Source organism: Pararge aegeria, chromosome 6, assembly GCF_905163445.1.
Source record: "Pararge aegeria chromosome 6, ilParAegt1.1, whole genome shotgun sequence".
Taxonomy (NCBI): Eukaryota; Metazoa; Arthropoda; class Insecta; order Lepidoptera; family Nymphalidae; genus Pararge; species Pararge aegeria.
The window spans coordinates 5,645,090-5,667,216 of NC_053185.1; the positions used below are offsets into that span (position 1 = coordinate 5,645,090).

The window sequence follows — 22,127 nt, forward strand, 5'->3', positions numbered from 1 at the left end:
GCTATATCTTCTTGAGATTATATTTTTTTTTAGTAGTTTTATTGTCTTTAGATTGCTACTCTACCGATTGCTTTGGTTTAGGGTACCAAATGATAAAAGATAAATTTACATGAACAATTCTTCCAAGGGTGTTGATCTCATGATAAGAGAAGATAGCAGTTTTTTATAATAGGCACGCAAGGCTTCATTTTCGTTCTAAGTGAATATAACAGATTATATCTGGAAATATAGCTTGGTCGACTTTAATTGATACTTTTAGATGTATATATAAATATTAATAACACCGTGCAGTCCCGGTTCAAGAACAGGATTGCTCTATATCTTTCCTTGGATATGGTAAAGGGATAAAAGTAGTAAGGTGATTATTATGCACTCTGCTACTTTATTCTCTGCTCTACTATTGCAGAACGCTTTACAAGTGAGATAACTTACTTTGCGATTAAAAGGAGATAATAACTTTACCCCTTTAGAACGAACGACAAGTGCTGGTTATTCCACCAGTGAAAACATTCCGAGGGTTTATGTCAACAATAATAATAAGTATGCCAAAAGTTTTCAAGTTTCAATAATTTATGCCGTCCCCACATAGTGTGGAAAAAGGGAAATAAAATATCCTTAGTAAGGATATTACTATAAATGCGAAAGTGTGTCTGTTTGTCGTTCCTTCACGCCCTAACTAAGAACCATCAACTTGATTTTTGGCATAGAGTTAGTTTAAAGGACGGAGAGTAACACAGGGAAAACCAACGGCAAAATCTAGTGAAGATACAAAATTCTTACTGCATTGATACTATTTTACCGCATAGTTTGGAAATCGTGCCCGTAAAGCTCCTAATATTTACCGTAAATATAGATGTCATATTAATATAACCTTAATTAGGTTAACCGTCAGAGCAATAAAAAAAGGTTTACTCTGAAGATTAATTACTCTAGACCGGTTGATGTTATACTATCGCGTATTAACCACAGTCATTCAATAAAATAGTTATTTTTGCCTCAACATTAAGACATTCGTGGCCAATATGTTGTGTAAACAAACAGTAGTTATTGCATTGCAGCGTACGGTGAACATTCAAACATATCGGTAAAGGCACGCCGACGTTTATGTCTAAATTAATTTTGGTGTGAGTTTGTTATTCGGAATGGAGTCGATGTGTTTAGAATCGTAAGGATTTTCGATTGAAGTATTCTCGAAGGGTGTTTGTCAAGGTTTTGAGTCAGTAAAGAGCTACTGTTTTATACGGTATCTGCTTTGTTAGCATGTTCGAGTACAGATCACGAGTTCCATTTCCAGATCAATAATTTTAGTACATATTCTGTTTGACAAATAGTGCGTTACATAAATTACGGTAAAATTTAGGAATAGGAAAATTATATCTGATAACCACGCTTATTTATAAAATACATATCGGTAAAGGTAAGCAGAATTTTAATTCAAAAACAAGCAAAAGGATATAAATTGGAATCGAGCTTATGTGATTTGAATCGTGAGAATTTTTTAAGCCATCATTATCTCTAAAACTTTGTAAAGATCATATTTGTAAGTAAACTAGGGTACTGTTTAATACGAAAAGCTTCCGACTTTTGTTTCGATACATGATACATACAGTTATTTTTGCATCACGCATGGTAATCGCCCATTATTATTGATAAGATACATAATAGATAAATCCATTCAAATCGATTGACACAGATTAACTTGCAATTTAGTAGCAATCGATATAGACCAACAATTCACGAGTTTTCTTCCTTCATGTTTTGAAACATGTGCAGTATTTTCATCCGTTTTGACCATCCAGCCGCTTGCTAATATTCATTAGATCAGTCTTTAATTGAAAGGAAAAGAAAACTGTTGTATTTTTTTATATGTTTACATCGCTAAGTTATATGTATAAAATATTCAATGCCAAATAAAGTGCTTATTTAAAACGTTTTAACACCCAACAGCCAACAGCCAACCGACACGGGAACTTTGAAATGCGCTATTTAGGCGTACTCGGTTTGCGGAAGTTCAGGACAAATTATTAATTATTATTATTATTGACCAGACATTTACGTCACATTCGATATGTAATGGTGTTGCTTTTAAAATAGTTTAAAAACTATATTCAAAAATACTAATGGATACATAATGCTGAAGTGATAAAATATATTAATATTATATTTGAAGCTTGTTTGGATCACATGTGTATTCCCTATTAGTCAAGCTATTAAATAACGCCTTGTCAGCATCTGCGTACAATTGCGAATTAGGAGAAGTAGCCACGACTTCCCGTAGCGGCGGTTTTAATGAGGCTCGCTTCCTAGCGGCCATCTAATTCACTATAGGTATACTGAAAACGTGACATGACTATTAATGGATTCAAAATACTTGGGGCGGATTCATATCATCCGATACGATATTACTTTTGGACGTTTAGACGACGACGCTTAGCCTCTGTTGTCTAAATTACATCGCAAGATATGTCAGTGATAAAAGCTGCACCACGGCAACAAAAGCTTACAGCATGCTTATGCTATTAAAAACGCAACATTAGGTATATTGAATGACTAAAGTAACGTTGCCTTTTAGAACTTAAATTCAGTGAACTAACTGAATTTACGGTTCCCGTAAGCAACTGCTTACCGGTGCCGATCCTTCATAACCATCAACAAAAAAATTGCGAGAAGTGTCCACTACTCAAATTATGCTTTTGTATGGAGACGAACGGTTGGCAAGCTAATTCTTCACAAATGGGAGAGTTATCATAAAAAGGATGTTTGAAAGTTGTTGTGTAATCGAATTTTCAAGGTTTCACCCCAACTGTGTTCAAACGCTTATGAGTTGTACGATGTCTGTGACTGTCATCAACGTCAACCTATTACCGGCCCATTATATGTATGTTAAGGTCGTAAGTGCGTTCTTGACTTTCACACGCCTTTGAGATGGAAAACTTTCAGGCATCCAGGTTTGCTCACGGTGTTTTTCCTGCACCGTTAAATTAAGTGTTATTTTTATCGTTTGAATTGAAAACACACTTAACTCGGGAAAGTTAGGGTGCATGCCGGGAATTGAACTTGGTTCCCGCGAAAGCGAGGGCGAAGCTCTTATCACTAGCCTACCATCGCTTTTTTGAAATCCTTAAGTTTTTGTGCATAGTCTGCAGAACTTATTTTTTTGCACGGTACACATTTTATAATCACTTTTACGTTCGATCGCATGCTGAAAACGTACCTTACGACGCGACGCGATGTTTGTAACGTGCCGTAGATAGCTTAGCATTTATCACGAAAAACGTTTGAAATGTGAAGTGTTGAAGGCTTTTATTAATTTCAAAGCTAAACAATAAGTCTCGAGTTACTATGTTCAAATCAATATATTTTTTCAAACTTGTCTTATAATGGCAAAAATGTTTTCAATACTTTTTGAACGAAAGTATGATACAAGAATAAAATTTATGACACAATGTTTGTGTAATTTATTGCACATCCCACAAACCTGACAATAACGAAATTATAGAATTCTTAAGATAACGAAAAATCCTGTATTGATCGACGAATAACTCTAGTAACATAAATGAACAAAATCTAACTGCATCGCCACAACGTCTGCGCAGAGGAGGTACAGAAATCCTTTGTGAGGTTGAGTCACGGAAGGTTGAGAACGCTTTCATAACATGTTCGGGCAAACAAGCGGGTGAACTAATATTTTAAGTTAATATTGGGTTAAAACATTTTTAAATAGTAAAGGTCATCATAGAATCATGAGAAAATCATTGAAAAATTCATAAATTTTACTTATTTTCATAAAATTGGCGGCGACTTTTTAATATCACGGAGTCCAGCGCTCACACAAGATAAAATACAGAATCTTTTAAAATATAGAACGTTGAATTTTGTTAAGATTATTTTTCCGACCCAAATATCGACCAATAGAATTGCACCATTCGACGTCACGTGGTACAACCTACATGGTATTATACTGATAATTTTTTGAAAATTTTCTCTGGTAGTTGCTATATTTATTCATTATGAAATTCTTATTTGTTAACTGTACATTTCGTCTCATGGTGCAATTCTATTGGCCGACATTTGGGACGGAAAAATAATCCCCCGAATACCACACGAGCTTCAAAATTATCTGGCATTTCCCTCAAGGTTCCCTGCAAACAAATAAAGTCGTCAAGTTTTTCAGGAAAAATCACTCGCGCTACGCGCTCGTGAAAAACTTGAATCCTTCATTTGTTTGCAACGAACCTATCGGGAAATACCCGATAATTTTGAAGCTCTTGTGGTATTATAAGTGAGTAACTTTTGCGTGTTCGAATTTGCCTTTCGAACGATGATAGCGTAACAGTAAATCGAAATGAATATTTTTTTGCTCTATGGGAATCGAACTATAGGTACAAAATTATGTATAAAATCGTTACATTGCAACAACATATTATGACGTCACAAGTAGCTTAGTGGTATGTTAACCACGTCATACGCATGATAGAATTGCAAATCTCTACTTTTTTTTACAGATCTTTTATGTAGAACCACGGTTACAATGTAAAATGAGTATATTATTAAAAAACTGTCCAAAAAAAGGTGTGTAACGTTTTCAGAGTTCATATATTTTGTTTGATTTCATTAATTTATTTATTCTACCATAACTTCTAAAATTTGGATGTATGGGTTATTCATAGAATAAAAAAAAACACACACATTCGTATGTGTGTGTTTTATGACGTAATTTTGAAATATTAACGTATTATACTATGCAAACGCATACTATGTCATTTCATATTTTATTAATAAAACGCTTGTATTTTGCATTTAATACTTGTCTCGGGGAGTTACGTAAATTATTTCCTTCGTATAATTACGAATAACGTATTACGATAGAGACCTACGATCTTTATGTTCACGAAATTATATAATTTGGCACCCAGTCAAAAAGCGAGGCAAAGCAAAATTAGCATAAAGTTATTTAATTTTAGCACATTGAAGAGAACTATTTTCGATCATTTCAAAAAGATAAAGTGTATGTTGTGTTTGTAAATGTATTCGATGTGAAAAATAAAGTAATGTAGAAAATTATTAAAATTTAGTGTCATAAATTTTGGCCCACGCTTGCGAAATGCGTGAGCGAAGCCACGCTTAAAGTTTAGCAATGATGTATTATAATTAACTAGCCATTCACCGCGACTTCGTCAGAGTTCACAATTTCCGTTTTTAAATATTAGGGACCTTATGTTGGTCACCAGGATGCAAGCTATCTGCATAAGCGATTTAGCTGTTAAGGCAACAAAGGTTATTCTTTTAATACATCGGGATCGGTAACATACGTGCATATCCGGGATTAAAAAAGTATAATACGTCTATCTCACAGAATTAAGAATATGTATATATTACGACTATACCCACATCGCCACCTAGCCTCAAAGTAAGCATAGCTTGTGGTATGGGTACTAAGTGATGGATATTTTTATAAAGATAAATATAAAAACTTATAATATCCAGATGAACACCTAGACTCTGAAAAAAATTCATGTTCATCACGCAAACATTTTCCAGTTGTGGGAATCGAACCCACGACCTTGGACTCGGAAAGCAGGGTCGCTGCCCAGTGCGCCATTCGGCTGTCAAATATGTAATATCAATGTCTTGTGTGTAAATATGTAATTCAGTTGTATGTTCTTAATTCCGTGGTCCATCTAAACAATTCAATATGTAATTTATATGTGCATTTCAGGGTCGGCATATGAAAAAAAAAACATACAAACGGACTCAAGCACCTAGTTATCAGGTATAAATATGTAACTGGAAACTTATAAACATTACATTTTATGAATAACTGTAGAGTTTGAACTGCCTTTTGTGAGTATTGGTCAGTCAGTGTCATAAAAACGATGCTCGAGCCAAAATGTTTTATATAACCATTTTAACGAAGAGGGTCTCAAACAAATTCTTCGTAATAATATTTTTATAAAAACACAGAACCCGAATTTGCTTGCAATACAATTTTAACTGTTCCCATTTTTAAATTTCGCTTTGTTTTAGCGTCCCGCTTTACACAGGCTTTATGACGTCAAGACAAGTTCAATATGGTGGATAGAACGGTCAAAGTTATGCAAAGAAAAAAACGAGAAATCACGATGTGGCATGGCTATCAAACGTTAAATTGATAAAAGCATAACCTATCCAAGAAGCCTGGATCAGCTCTTGATTTATTTTTATCTCGTAACTTCAACGTTAATTTGAACGTAGTAAATATATCGCTCATAAGAATGCTATAACGGCAGAAACCTGATTTTTGTTTTCAAAGTTCTTTCTGGTTTAGCACGTTCTAGTCGCATAATATGAGCGACTAGGTAGGTTTAGGTAGAAATTTTACATATTTTTGCTTCTAGTTCTTTATCTCGCATCATATACCTACGGTATTTTTTTTATAAAATCACGCTCCTTAACGATACTTTGCTTTTATTGCAGATGCAATATAAATCAGATAAAAAATTGAGTCTTTTTTCAGAATGAGAAGAGTACTTGGCAGCCAATAAACAAGTACGGATTGGTAGAATTCAGACTCCTTTAAGAACTCTGAGGCTTGAAGATTTCCTCACGATGTTTTCCTTCACCGTTAAAGCAAGTGATATATAATTGTTCAAATAAAAAACTCACATAACTCTTAAAGAGTCCGTGGTGCCGGGGATCGCACTCGTTCCCTTCGCAAGTGAAGCCGAATTTCCAACCACTAGGCTTTCACCGCTTTTAACTTATTAACCTTGAATTTCTGGGATGCAAATTTAACCCTTAAGACCTATTATGTGTGCTCGTGATAGCACAGCGGATTTAGTATCGTAACGTGAACCAAACTCGCGTATGCGCTGTGATAGAGGTACATACTATACGCAAGACACCAACGTAAGATTGTCCAAAATAAACCGACCACTGGCGCGTATCTATTCTATATGCATATGTTTCAGTCACTAGGCACTCTGAGCTCGCCGCATCACGCGTCAGCATTCTGAAGCGCCACGTATATCTACATCCCACTCGATGTGAAGCAAAAAAGCGTAAACGATATGCCTAAGCCACGAGAAAATGGCTTCTATAGTGGCATCTTGCCGTGGATATCATCATCTGATCAACCCTGTACTGGTAGCCCGCTACAGGTTACGTTGGGATGCAAAACTAGGCCGATTGACTTATCACGTCAATCGATGGATTTCGTCCTGGCACATTGCTGTGGTTGTATAAGCGGGAGATCCGGCAGGATGATAACATTTCTCACAACAGGCTTGCCACAGGCGTAAATATAGCGATCTTGGCAGTCATACGTCACTTTTGCATACAAAATAAATACAAAAGTGACCTTTGACAAAGATTAGAAGATTTACGCCTATTAAAAGCCTGTCGTGAGTTACGTAATCACACTGCCGGATTTGATCAGCAGGGGATATAGTAATTAATACTTTTTGTACTTTCTCGGGTGTCGTCTTCGACAAATAAACCCAGCGATTAAGCGTTCCGGTACGATGCGATACCGCCTGGAAACAGATTAGGAATAACTGTCTTAACTCTAACAAGTAAGCCCGAAAAGACTACACGATCATGATGATACCAACAGGCAAGATTGCAGTCAAGGGTTAATAAGTGAATCAAGTAGACATTGGAGTAGTTTTCGTGGAAAGGTGGTAGTACCATTTCAACTTGGTGAAGAGCTGTGAGATCCTTGGACGCACTACTCTAAGCGGTCAACAGAAAATAGCTCTCAATCAGTGGTGTTTAGTACTTTCACACCGCTCGCTCGACAAAGCCTTATTACATAAGCCTTAGCGGGTAAGTAATGTTGTGCTGGAGTCCTTAGGGGCTTTTATGTTTTCATTAAGTTGAGTATTCAACTCAGGCTTAAATGCCTTAGTTTTGAGCGCCAATAGAACCCTCGCTACACACAGGATTCTAGTTTTAACACCATCGCCGCTACGCTCGGGAGTTTCTCAATAACCCCTCGTTTGCTTGGGATTTATCCCGGCACCCGTAACGTTAGACAATCTGCTATTAAACCACTAAATAACTCGACTTTTTTAAATGGATTCAGATTTCCCGGACTCCTCAAAAACTTCTAGAGATGACAGACGAAACCCATTAGCAACTCACAGACCTCTGTGCAATCCTATAAAACATTAAATCCGGAGCCGGGTCATGTTGTTTAGCTATTTATGATATTTAATCACATAAATTCAGCAGCATGAGTAACCATGCCAATAAAGCACGTCACTCCAATAAGTCTGTAATAGTTAATCTGCCAAATTAACTAGACATTTCTACCTAAGCAATACCTAAACGAATGTATCAAGTGACACACATCAATATGCAAGTAGGCACGGTACAGTACTAAGTACATAATTCTGTATGTAACAACGCAACTAAATTTAGAAATAAAAAACATCAAGTTGAATGTAAATGCGTATAAACATGCGCTACTTCAAACGATCTTAGCTGTGCGGTTATGAAGCAGTATTATTAAAGAAACACAAGTTCTCACTTGTGATACAATTATCCTATTATACTACATTATAATAATAGGTCAAAAAGAAGAGTAAAACGAGAATTCGTAATGCGTTTTTAATTGTTTGAATCTGTAGCCGAGGGTCAAATATTTCAGTAGTACATACATAGATCGTTGATTTAAATAAGATAACATTGTATAAATCGTTTACTTGCAAGGTAAGTTTAAGAGAAGGTGCAATGTATGGACCTACTTAGACTGTCAAGATAGGAAGAGTCGCTCTTAAAAATCCATCAAGATGTTTCCATATTTAATCTGTTATCAAAAACAGATTTGTACCTATCCACCCGGTGACAGACACCGGAAGCTAAGTTATAGGGCTAAGTCATTTTAGATACGTGTTACGCAACAATATTTATACCTTATTATTATGTCTATAATAGTAAATCATATGTTAACAGGACACAACATACAGTCAAAAATAAGCTTTCCCCCACAAATTAGGAGCCTATTTACAAATTACCAATGATTACGTTCAAAAACGAATAAAAGTGACGGAATATCTCATTATACAGTAAATTTTGTATGGGACTGCATATCTACTACACAGTTGATGGAAGTGCTAATGTAATTAAAAGTATGCTTCTATTGCATGTTAATGAATCATCTCATATAATATTATTTCGATATTTTTTTGTAACCGTTATTTTCTTTACAGATTCCATTTCATCATTAAAGATAACTTCAATTTAATTCGCAGTTACATAAATATCAATGTCATAACAATATTTCTCGGTGCGAGTGTTCTCTTTAACTATAAATATTCCAATTAAATTACGGTCAGGATGTTTCTTTGATCGGTGATTTATAATATCAAAGAAAATTTGCGTACAAAGCGTAAGCGCACTTAGAGCGCTGTAAAAGACCACATGGCTAATATAATATCCGTTTCAAAGATTAAAAATGCCTGTTGTGATGTTGTGATTATTAAGATGAAGATTAAAATCAATTTTGTTTTGATCTAAAACGTAACATGAAAATTCAAAGTTGCACGGCCATTAAGTATGTAATGACGTAACTTGAAATAAGGAAATAACAAATTGCATGTAGCGTGGTTTAATATTAAACATAGTTTAATTTACTTACGTGTATAATTTTAAAGTTGTAAGCATAAAGTTAAAACTATGTCATTAATACGTGAGATTATACCCCGCAAAATACAACCGCAAAACTAAACAATGCATGTTGAAAGTGGCGCCTTCCTAAGAGTAATATTTTACTTTCTGAAGTCGTGAGCCTTAGGCTCAGTTCTAATCATTTCTTAAATAAAAATTAAGGGTATTTAAATTAGCTACCTAATTTGTCGCACTACAAGGCTATCTTTGTGTAAACCGATAGGCATTGGCTTCTTGAAGACAAATTAGCTCGTCTTACTAAGGCTCAAGCTATTTTACAACCTATTTTTATGAAGTTCAGCCTAAAGGCAAGCATCAACATCAGTCGATAGTGCCCAAATCAGATTCGGAGCCGAATAAAAAGCCTCCGTTCACTAAAATTGTATTTATTTTGATGGAAGCTATGCTGTATTGTGACGTTTTATTAAATGTAAGAATTTGGAATGTCCAAGTTATTTAATTAAAATGTAAGCTATTTTGTGGTGCTTTAAACTGTCAAACGCCTTTGAATATTACATTAATAAAAGTAAGTAAAGAGGAAATGAATGAAGAATAAAATATTTTTTTGGTAGAATCTATTTTAGTTGGAAGTTTTCCGTATTGTGACCGACCTCAAAGTGGTGTGACGCGGACGAGTAGTTTGGACGGCGCGGTGCGGCGATTATTTTGCTCGAGCAAACTAATCTTTCATCGAGTGGTTTGAGGCCAGAAAAATAAACAATTGCTTGTCTACCTTAGCCCTCTATTTTTAAACGTGCCGTTTTGATATAGATGAATTCAAAGCGCAAATTCTTGATAAGACTGATTAATACTCTTTCGCCAACCGTTATAATTTTTGTAGCTAGAACTAAATCATTATTAATATGGTTATGCTTGGCTACTTCTAAGCTATGTTACTTATTATGATGTAAACTTTTGAAATTAAACTACTCTAAAAAGACATCTTTCTTTTAAATCGTAACGTAATCTTTGTTAAAGAAAGATCTGTTGTCAGCATTTTCAAAATAACATTTCATTTTACAAAGTCGCCAGTAGGTACAATCTATATCGCTGAATTTTTCACTTCTTTTGTCTGGTTTGAAATACTTGTTGTGCAGATTTATGAAATTCGCTTCGTTCTCGACGAATTTACGTCAACGTAAGGCATCATCTGTTACTTACGTAAAGCACATTTCGCAGTTTCCAACTTTCCCCAAGTCACACTTGAGTGACTTCCCCTATTTTTATCTAGGGTAATATTAAATTACAAACACGAAACGACTCACAACCAGATTGGTTTTCGTATCTGGTTATTTAACTGGTAAGCTAGTATGACGTTGACTGAGATTTCAACTGTTGTTAAGCGCCGAGTCAGACTAGATTGAAGCGCGCTAACTTAGGTGTAGGGATGATGATAGATTATTTCACATATACTATACCTATCTATGCAACCACTCCTTGTTTAAGTCCGGGCGACTTAAGATCTCGCGTATTGTTCATTCCGAGGTTTACACATTAGATAATCGAGTTACCTACATACATACATATCGCATTTTGTAGCTATATACATTAAAGATAAAGGAAAATGTTAATTCAGTTAAGACGTAGACGCTGAAAACGGAAAGAAATAAAGCGGGAAATAGCAGAGTAAGGTTTTATGCAAATATATTGAAACAGAGCGTGTTATCGCAATTATCCACTCCGAACGCGCTTATCAACTAATATTAAACAAGGCAAAATGCCTTGCTTTATTATAAGCCATGAGATACCGCGTCACATAAACGGACATAAGAATGCTTTATATTCTTTCTACTTTAAAATAGATTTTATAGATCTACATTACAGTTTCTATGGTTTAGTTTGTACCATCACGCGGTATATTAGGTTGCAGTTGGGTTTCAGAGTTAGAAAAATCCACTTTCCGGTTTCCGAAAATAGCCATAATAATAACTATATAAATTTTCGACTTTAAAATATTATATAGTTCGGTTTAGGCTAAAATTGTTATATAATAGCTTTACATTTACATTGTGAAAAAAGCTTGCTAAAAAAAATAATATAGAAGTCGTTAACAAACAGCGATGAAGGATTGTTTTCACTAGAAGGTCAATGACCTTCTTTGTCAGTCTATATGTATAGGTAAATGTAGGTAATCATTTACATGACTCAAGTGATAACAACGGTATCTTAAGTCTGCGAAGGTAAACTTGATATTACTTTTTCTCATGGTTATTTCATTCACAAGAATGATATACAAAGGCTATACAGGGTATAGTGTGTGACACGGAAGAACAGCGTTGTCTTGAACCTGTGCAGTGGAAAATTTACACAATTGAATGAATGACTGCTCATTTATAAGTAAAGCGACTACTGTAAGACAATCCCTACTAATATTATAAATGTCAATGTAAGTTTGTTTGTTACGCTTTCACGCAAAAACGACTTAACCGATCCTCATGAAACTTTGTGCACATATTCTTGGAAGTGTTAGAAGTAATATACCTAGGATACTTTTTATCCCGACATTAAGCTCGGTTCCTTTGGGAGAGGGGATGAAAGTGTTTGACGATTTTACACCATAACTCCGACAAATTAAAACCGATTTCAATAATTATTTATTTATAGAGATTATAATATGTGTTTAATATTGCAAAAACTTTCTGCAGATCTGATGAATGTAGTTGGACATAGAGGACAGAACTCCTCAGCGGACGGCTCCAAACCCCTCAATTAAGGCTTAGCGATACTGAAAACTTGAATGCCACATCAAAAAACAAAATCAAACGCAGACGAAGTCGAACAGCGAGTACATAATAAAATCTTTAAACCATAAAATTGTGGCAGCGTAGTGCTAAATCTCTGCCTGTGACATTACTAGGCTGTGTTTGATATGTTTTCTATAAAAGCTATAAAAAAGAATTTTCTCTAAGGTACAAATAGGTTCTGCTAGCCAGATCAGAAGAACTGACAGACAAAATAAAGGAAGAAACTTTAATGCTTTATTCAGAAACATGAGCGACATAATATAATATTTAAATCGCTCAAAAAAACTGCTGTGAAATATGTATTATAAAAAATTAATTACACTGAATTCCGAACCTCCGCCTTTTAAGGTAAAGAAAAAAGTCCAGGCTTCAGAAAGAGGCTCTCACGAGAGAAATATTCCATAAAGTGAATTATGTTTTTCTATTATTATAAACTGGGCGTAAGGGATTGCCATAACGCCTGAATGGGCGCCTAGCCGATGCTCAAACGCACGCACCATTGATAACTTGCGCTATGATCACACCACCATAGGAGCACTAAAAATAACCCCTGACACAATATTCGAACAAAGCTACTTCATAATAAAACCTTTACTTGTCTACCGTAGCATAAAAAATCAGAGCAGATAATTTTTATTGGAGCATTTTAATTATATTAATCTATTTAGTTTTAGATGCAAGTGATTACTGATAGATTGCATGAGAATATAGTTCCTGGACTTATTAGAACAAAATTGTATATTGATTTAATACTACAACATGTACTCCATGCAAAGGTAAGGTAAGGTCCAAGTTGAGTACATAAGACTTTGGAATACGATAGGTATTGGGAAGAATATAATCCCACTTCTGACGAAGGCTTCCTCTCACCTAGAAGAAAGAGAATTAAATCTAATATGCCGCATTTGGGGTTACAGAGGTTCTTTGGCAGGCACGCAGTGCAGCAGTGCTTCTATGAACAGTACTTGCTGAATCAAGTTATCTATTATCAACTGTGATCAGAATGGGAAGGGAAATTTCAGGTCAATTATCATAAAACGCTGTCCCTGTAATGGCAACTACTATTTTTCATGTTCTTATAAACACCCGTCTTACAATTTAAATGATTTCACTTTCGAACCTACTTAGATGTAATGGCATATCCATATTTAGATAAAGTCATGAAATTTTACAAAATTAAAATAACTTATAAAAACCAGTAAATATAAGTTTAAGACGGTACTTCACTTGTTACTAAGTCCTATAAAAAACTTCAGTGGGTCAAGCAACAAGCTATACAAGTTTATCTTGTTAGAAACTGCACCTGTCCTTGGTTCAATTTACTATCGTTTTCAAGCGGAACTCATCATTCAAATTAAACAAAAGAAGTTTTATTATGTAGTGTGTAATCAGAATAAAACAAAGGATATGTAAAGGTAAAGTTTCAAAGGTTCAGATGACGATTACATATCTATGCAACCTAGGATTTGCATGGGTGCAATGTTGCAATTATTGTAGGGCATTTTAGAGTGAATTATAATATAATTCCATAATACTATAATTCAAACAAATGTTGTAAACGCACAAAAATATGTATGTTTACTACATATAAACCTTCCTCTTGAATCACTTTCATCTATTGCTGCGAACTGCATTAAACTCTGTTGTGTGGTTTAAAAGATCTAAGCGTACAGAGCTGGAGTGACTTTGTTTTATACTATGTTATATAGATGGTAATTTCAGTTGAGCTTCTGTCTTTAACTAGCGACAGGAGAGGAGGAGAGTTACTACTAACCTAACCTAACATTTAAAGGGAATATCACTGGTAGTGTAAATTTTGCAATTTAATGGTCAATATAACTGCAGTTAGTTGACATTATATAGCTAAGGCATTAGGGTTGCTGTTATTCTAAACAAAAGTACTTCCGATTGTTGCCATGAGATGAAATATTTATAAAGATTAAGTGGTTGATTATAATATTATCAGATTATCTGGTAGCCACATAGGACATAAGCTTAACTACCAAACAAAGTTATACAGTTTATGTACATCCTTGATGTGTAAAATTTTTGATTTTTATTACTTAATAGTGGCCTATCCAATTAGTTGGCTATACTGGCCATTTAAGCCTATTGATAAAATTGACCTTAAATTTTTATGTCATGGTAAATTTTATAAGACTGAACTGATAAATTTATGCTATTGTTAAATAAATGTATAATATTTTAATGCTTTCATTTAATTTACCATACAAAAGCTTGATAACATTCCCATGTGGATAATTTATTTTAAATATTATTTACCTAATTGTTAATCTTTTTCTAAAAAAAAATTTCATTCTGTCATAATGATGCAATGCATGGATTTTTGAAAAATCCTTTCTTGGTACTTGCCTATGTGTGCAAAACTTTATGCTTCTGTACCAAATAGCTGTGTTGTAGGATAAGGATTTTTATAAATAAGATTTATAATGCATCTATTTGCAGAATGATAATAAATAGGGAACAAGTTAGGAACAAAGTATTACTATGTGTAAAAAGATCTGATTGTCTTCAACACATATAACTAAGGAGGAAAAAGGCCAGAGTGAGGTCACTCATCCTGTTATCATGTTGACCAACATTGCTCAACTAAGACAATGGCTTGAGATGCTGTTATTAGTAAGCCAAATCAACAATATTTGTCACCATAGTCATGATCCAAATCAGGCTATTCTGAAGTAACTGTTAAAAAATGGGCACTTTCACTTTAGAGAAAACTGCCAAACTAACATCAATGGATTTTAATACTTTTTTGTAACAATAAATTCAGCAAGATATCTTGTGGCAGTTGATGTCCATTTATGGCTAAGTCTTAATGGAGAACTAAATATCTTATCTACCATATAAGCGGAACCCTATAGTTTTATGGATATGACTTCATAATAGCTTGTATAACTGCATTGAGGTCATTAATACTATGTTTAATAATTAATACTTTTATGCTATTTGAGAAAGCAAATAAAAAGTTTATTTCAAATATATTTAACACTGTTTTATTTAATTATTTCCCTCTTTAGTTAGTTAAGAAAGTTATATATTCAAATCTTTACTTAAGTTACATTCTCTATTGTAAGAATTATAATTTTGAAAATGTGAGTCTTTTACTGGTGCTTGTCTTTTTAGCATCTTTTTTTGTCTGTGTTTAAATTAGCCCAAAGCAGTTAATTGTGAAGTACTGTAAATAAAATTTGTATGACTGTTAATAACAAATACCCATTCAAACGTTTCATACATGCATATAAAATTAAAGAACAAATATGACTGCCATATTAATAACCTTCAGCTTAACTAAACTTGTTGGTAGTGTGTAGCACTAGGCTACATAAAAGTAGTAACTAATTGGTTTAAATTTAATATTTTATATTATCTCAATAAAAATCAAAGTTTTTAATAACTGTAAGCTTGTAGAACCATCCTGTTTTATAAGAGACTACCACATAGGGTAGGGTACATAAATTGGGAAAAAGCTTAGGAATTAATTTTTCTTAGTGTTAATCTTCTTAAATGGGTGCAGTGGCTGTAAAGTTTTATTCTGTTAATATATTAAGTGTAGACCATCATATCAAAAGATGGAAAAAACATATTTGAACACACCAAGAAAGCCTGTTGTAGGCTAGCGAATGAAGAAAATTTGAGTTAAGAGTTTAATGTCTTGCTCTGACTAGTTTAACAACTTTTTAAGTTAATAAACAAAGTTACTTACCATTTGGCCCATATTTGTCTTGATTTCTTTTGACTTGGTCTGCACTAAGGCCTTTGTCTGGGTCTGTGCCAAAATATCCTAAGACTTCATCCACGGATTTCGAGTGAGCGTCCTCCATGGTGAAATTTCTACGTTGCCGTCAGTTCTAAAATTCAAGAAAGGATATAGGTTAGAAAATGACAAGTCATCATCAATCACATAGGTTATGTTAAAACTGCAATAGGTACATGCAGTTTGCGATTGTTTTACGTCGGAAATGAACAGAAATTTATAGATGGTCTTTCAAATACAAAAATTAAACAATTTATTACGCATAAACTTAAGATAACCTCGAAACTATTCACTTTTCAACTGTCATTATTATTTTATACAAAGGACCAGTTTTATCTACTTTTCCATCGAATAATCCTTCAATGTTGCAACATGAACTTGGGAAGCTTTAGGAAATAGGGCACGCAATTTTGTTAACTAACAATTTCCTCCTTCACGTTCTGTAGGTACTGTAAGCACCGTTCAGATCAGATCACTGCTAGTGTACACTCACCGTGAATTTTATTATAACATGAGCAAAGTGTCTCCTATTATATACTTCACTTAACATAAATAGTTTAAATTCTCTATTTTATGTAACTATAACTAAATGTTGTACTAAGTAATAGTTTTTCTCGTAAATATCATAAGCTACACCAACACGTATCCAATCCAGCCGTCATTTTTTCTAAGACTGACGTAAAATTATTTTTTACGTTAGCGCCATCTGTTTTTCCGGTGATATACCAAAGTTATCAAACGATAGTCTTTTTATTACGTTTTCATTCTTTTTGTAACAATAAATTGCATAAGTTCCTATATATTAGTTGTTTTAGTAATATCGGTGATAGGATATAATAAATACGCCTGACTGCAAGAAATATAATTTAAGGTTTGTAATAAATGTGGTGCTTTACTATAGGTCGACAGATAACCACGTGACGCAGTGCTATTTTTATTCTCTAGGCGCCTCGAAAGTGCGGTATTTTTAAAAATGAGGAATAACTTTTAAATTTTCTATGCGTTATGTAACACTTTATCACAATATTATTTTACACAGTCTCCGTTGCTTTGACACTTAATTTCACATTGAATATTGGCACACTCGCGGTTTATTTATTTTTGAGGTAGTTGGAACTTACTGAAATATTTTATTCGACAGCGTCAGGAAGGAAAGAAGAAATAAAAGTGACGCGGGAGATGTTTTCCCGCCGCGCCCCGAGAAGCGACTCCCGGGCAAAGAGCGACGATTTTAGAGCGGCGCGGGCGCAGCGGAGGGACATCAACGGAGATTTCTTTAATTATTTTGGCAACAGTACTCGGCGGCACAGTCGAGTCGCTTTCCAGGGTTGCATGTCGCGCGGTGGCCGTCGTCGGCCGTCCTATGTTGATCTTTTTATAGCGGCCGCCGCGCCGCCCGGGTCGAGCTCCCGGTACATTTCAGTAACAATTTTTGCCTTAACATTGAATTTTAAACAGGTAATTTGGTCGATTATCACAAATTCTTTAAATATAAATTAAATTTGTAAGAAACAATCGTATTTTTGAGAATATTAACAAAACCATTGAGAAAACGTACTCGACCTAGCAGAACTGGGCTCAGGGCCAGGGTCTTCTGACCCTTACCTTGATTTAAGCTTATTCGAATCACACGCATTAATTTTTGTCAAATTTGTGATTCAAATAAAATTTAAATAATAAGAGTTACCTATTATTTTGTGATGATTGTAGAAATGTTTTAGATCTTACTGCTAACGAGGTAGAATGCATAATGAGAGTCTGTCAGTCTTTTACTTTTTAGCAGTTTTTTTTAATTTACGCGACATTGCTACCTATTGAATATGAACCTATTGAAATTGAACAGCGCTTAATCGCTTCTAATACCTATTTACTACGGAAATTCAATTCTATGGCGAAACATAAGTTCTAAAGGGAGTTAAAAATAGTAATTTAAATTGAAAAATAGTTGTTCTTTATTTACATATATGAAACTATTCTAGATGAGTAAATTAACCCAATTATAAATCACTCCTATTAAATAGCTAGGCACTTCTATTTTTCACACAATTCGATGCATATTTTTTATAATTTAACGTATGGTTTATGACCGCCACGTTAAATTTGTAATTACGTCATGCAATTTATGACACGACCTGTCTTACGTATGACTGACGAGTCAACGACCTGGCATCTGTCATAGATTGGAAGTTATGTGAGAAAATTTAATTTACTTACACACTTACGAACTTACCGTGAAATCTCACAGTGCTATCGAATGCTCAGTGTAGGCTTCACTGCTAAGATGTTTACGATGACGATATCACCACTTTCAATAAACTGATTGGTGGACAGTCAGATTATTGAAATATCTCGTGATGAAGTCACCATTCTTAATTATGGGTTTAACAAAAAAAATATGAGATACCGCTGAAAGACTAGCGACTAGCTTTCTAAGCGTGTTTGGTCTTGTGCCACACTGTTGTGTGTTGTGTTAGCAAAATTTTATCATGAAAGAAGAAAATGTAATTATGACTACAGCTTTCCGCGGCTTCACTTGCGTATACTGTGCGTGTTTCCCAACTTGAGTACCAATGTTATAAATCTGAGAACTTGCAGCAACTTTGAAAGAAGGATAAGCTAACAATTATTGATGTCCTTTTGCGTAAAAGTATCCTGGTTATTAATTGTGCCCAGGCTGAAATACTAAATTTCATCGAAATGCATTCTGTCATTGTAGTATTCAGAGGTCATAACAATAACATATTACTTAGCGCTTAAGATTTTGACAGGATTAATAGTATCATATTATCTTACTCTCCGACCAGTACACTATTTCTATGTGAAAAAAAAACACGCCCCGTTACTTTGTTGCTGCGTGAAAGAAGGACAAACGAAACAAATACATTTCGCGGTTATTTTATTAATTATTTTATTATTATGTTACAAATTACACGGGAACGGTTTGTTTACCTGGAATAAAACGTAGGTTATGCTACTCTACGTCCTTTCAGCTAACTCTATGCCCAATATCACGTTGATTGGTTGCCTAGTAAAGGAGTAAAGTAAGGACAAACAAACAAATAAACTAAAATACTTTTGCATTTATAATATTAGTAAAGATAGTAGGGCATGTTATTAATTTATAAGCAGGTGCCCAACATTTTCATTTGCGTTCCAATGATTTGCCATCCCTGGTCTAGTAGGTACATTGGAAGTGAGCCGAGTGAGTTCGACATTTGTGCTGCTGGCAAGACGGGCTGGCCTTTGACAATGATCTATGTCTCGAAATAAATCACATGACGACGACACAACCATAACACAAACGTTAAAATAAATAATATTGTTTGAAGACGGTGACATAACACATGTAAAGTCATGTTAATTTTACAATATCTTCTTTAAATTAATACTTACACGTGAAGAAAAACTTTGTACCTACGAAAATTGCGCCGACGGAGGAGTATGAAATTTCCACCTTTATAGTATTATATACAAAGAAGGAGTACAGAATGCTGATTATTTCTTCTTTATTAACCTATAGTATTATAGAGAAGAACCTATCAGCAGTCGTTCAAAACTTTTTACCCCGTTTTACGAAAATTGTGAAAAGTATGAAACTTCCTACCCTATAATATAATAGAGAACTTGGACACTACGATAGTATCATATTAAATCAATGCATATAAACTCGTTTTAATTATATTTTGGATTATAATTTATTTAAGAAAAACAGGCAAATTAACAGGATAGCCTTGGTGAAATCAAAAATAAAACCTCAATAATTATCAAACTTACGAGTATATTTTAAGTAATTGTGGTTTAATTTAAAACTGTGGGCAACTACAGTAGTTACTTTTATTTCGCCAGAATATCACTTTTTTTGTTTGTTGATCGCAGACTGCTGTCTTACCCACAATATGCTCAAGAGCCGCAGAGCTAAAATTTAAATACGTTTTACTTACTGAAATATGCATTTTTTTTAAAAGAATTTGAATAAAATTGGGCATGAAACTAAATCATGAAACAAAATTTAATGGTTTCAAGATATAATTGAAATCCATAACTGTTAGAAGGTTATAATACCTATGCAACAATTTCGACTTAAAACGACATAACTATGCAATTTATACCTGAACACAGTGACCGAAGTGGTTTGACGATTTTAAGATATATGCTGTATACTCAAAAATCCTAATTTGAATCCTGAGAGATCATTCCGATAGAGAAGTTATTCTACATCCTTTTTTATTATTAATTAGAAGGTGTGTCCGTTTGTTTGTCTTTCCTAGGTCATGACCTAAGAGAGCAACCAATCAACGTGATTTTTGGCGTAGAGTTATGTGAAAGGACGGACAGTAACATATGCTACTTTTTCCCCAGGTAAACGAACAGTTCCCATGGCATTTGTACAACTGTAATTAACGTGGACAAAGGACGTGGCAACAGCTTTATTTCTAATATTACTTTTAAAAACATCTGCTTATGGTCCACTGACTTGCAATTGCAAGATTATAACAAAAAAAAGCAGAGTCGAATTTAAGCAGATCCACCAATATCATGGCGCGTGCGAGACGGTCGAATATTACTGCTGAAGTCGTTAAATTTTTCAGTAATTGGTTAAAAGTATACTGCGTGGTGCTACCGCACATTTTAAGTTTAAGGCCCGCAACCTACGTCCATGTTTGCATTAAAATAGCGTCCTGCGTGCGGTTAATCGATAGACTTCCCTAGTAGAAAATGTGCATTCATTATCTTTTTTATAATTGACATAAAACGTACTGTGATTAGCAGAATAAAGGCATAACAAAACGTTGTATTATAATGTAGAGTCTTTTGTTTTAATTTTAATTTTACACAGCTTTTCGAGTATATGTACACATAGATGCTTCAATACAAACTTACTCCGAAGTTACAACTCAATGGCATGCCCTAATGGAGCAAAAAAAATAACAACTTTTCAAAATAATTGACTTTTTTGTGAACGGTAATATGAATTTCCTTCAGCTTCCTGCGAGTTTACATGAGTTTAAAAGGTGAGACGTATTTTGTTGTAATTCTGTACCTGGTATTCGAGGGGATATTTCTATTTACTCTAGCAAGTAAAAGAGGTTCTCTGCGCATTATCTCATTTCTGCTACCATTTTACCCAGTAGTGAACTGACGTAATGCATGAAACCATATTAGTTAAACACTAAATAATCGAACATACGAAGAAAAACACTGTGAGCAAGAAGAAAATGATCTTGAACGCTTATCGCGACGCAGATGTCATAGCCTTGTGTTTTAAGAACTTGGGATTTATTCTGAGAGTGAAAATAGAAAATCAACGAGAAACAGCTGAATGCCAATGTTAACATCTATTTCGGTGTCTGGAATAAAAATGTGGGTATAAAATAAAATAGATACGCTCGGAAACAGATAACTGCCGCATATATATTTTTGTAATGCTATAATTTCGTAAATTCACAAAAACCATCAAATAGACGTGAAATGATACAACCCGTACACAATAAATTGTGTCTCTGTGTGAGAGTTTTTACGATTATTCGAGTCAGGGATTATCGTAATGTCTTTTTGATCAGATGGAAGTTAATTTATATCACAGAGTTTCGTTGCTATTCCTACGTAAATGCAGCAATAAAAGAACTATTATTTCATCCCATTTTCATTTTGAACTTTCCCATTTTCATTATACACGATTTCGTAAGTGCTGAATTTCTGTTCTGTTTTCGCGATATAATTAAGTTTATGGCCGTGCAGAGCTTCCTATCTAAGTAAAAGAATTCTATCAAATTTCGTCCAAACTTTTCTTTCTTTGTAAAGAGTAGCTTAGAATTGAAAGACACTTTGCAAATTATAGACGTTAGCCTGCCTGTGAAAGTTATGTGAAAAGCAGTGAAGTCGTTCCAAAGATTTCCCCAGACAACTAGAAAGAAAATTTGTGATCAGGGTTTTCCATCTCTTTTTATAAGAGCATA

At 34.2% G+C, this 22,127-nt stretch overlaps 1 protein-coding gene across 5 annotated transcripts in view; it reads right to left on the bottom strand.

Annotated features, from left to right (window-relative positions):
- The window catches only part of LOC120624536 (calcium-transporting ATPase sarcoplasmic/endoplasmic reticulum type), a 39,776-nt gene that overhangs the window by 11,865 nt on the left and 5,784 nt on the right, over positions 1 to 22,127 (bottom strand). For 3 of the 5 annotated variants that reach the window (XM_039891143.1, XM_039891144.1, XM_039891139.1), the window contains exon 2: positions 16,120 to 16,264. In XM_039891143.1, the coding sequence (XP_039747077.1) occupies positions 16,120 to 16,237 (118 nt within the window). In that variant the 5' untranslated portion in view covers positions 16,238 to 16,264. Of the gene's footprint in view, positions 1 to 16,119; positions 16,265 to 16,663; positions 16,820 to 17,291; positions 17,434 to 22,127 lie in introns of those variants that run through there. The other 2 variants (XM_039891141.1, XM_039891142.1) reach the window with 2 other exon arrangements.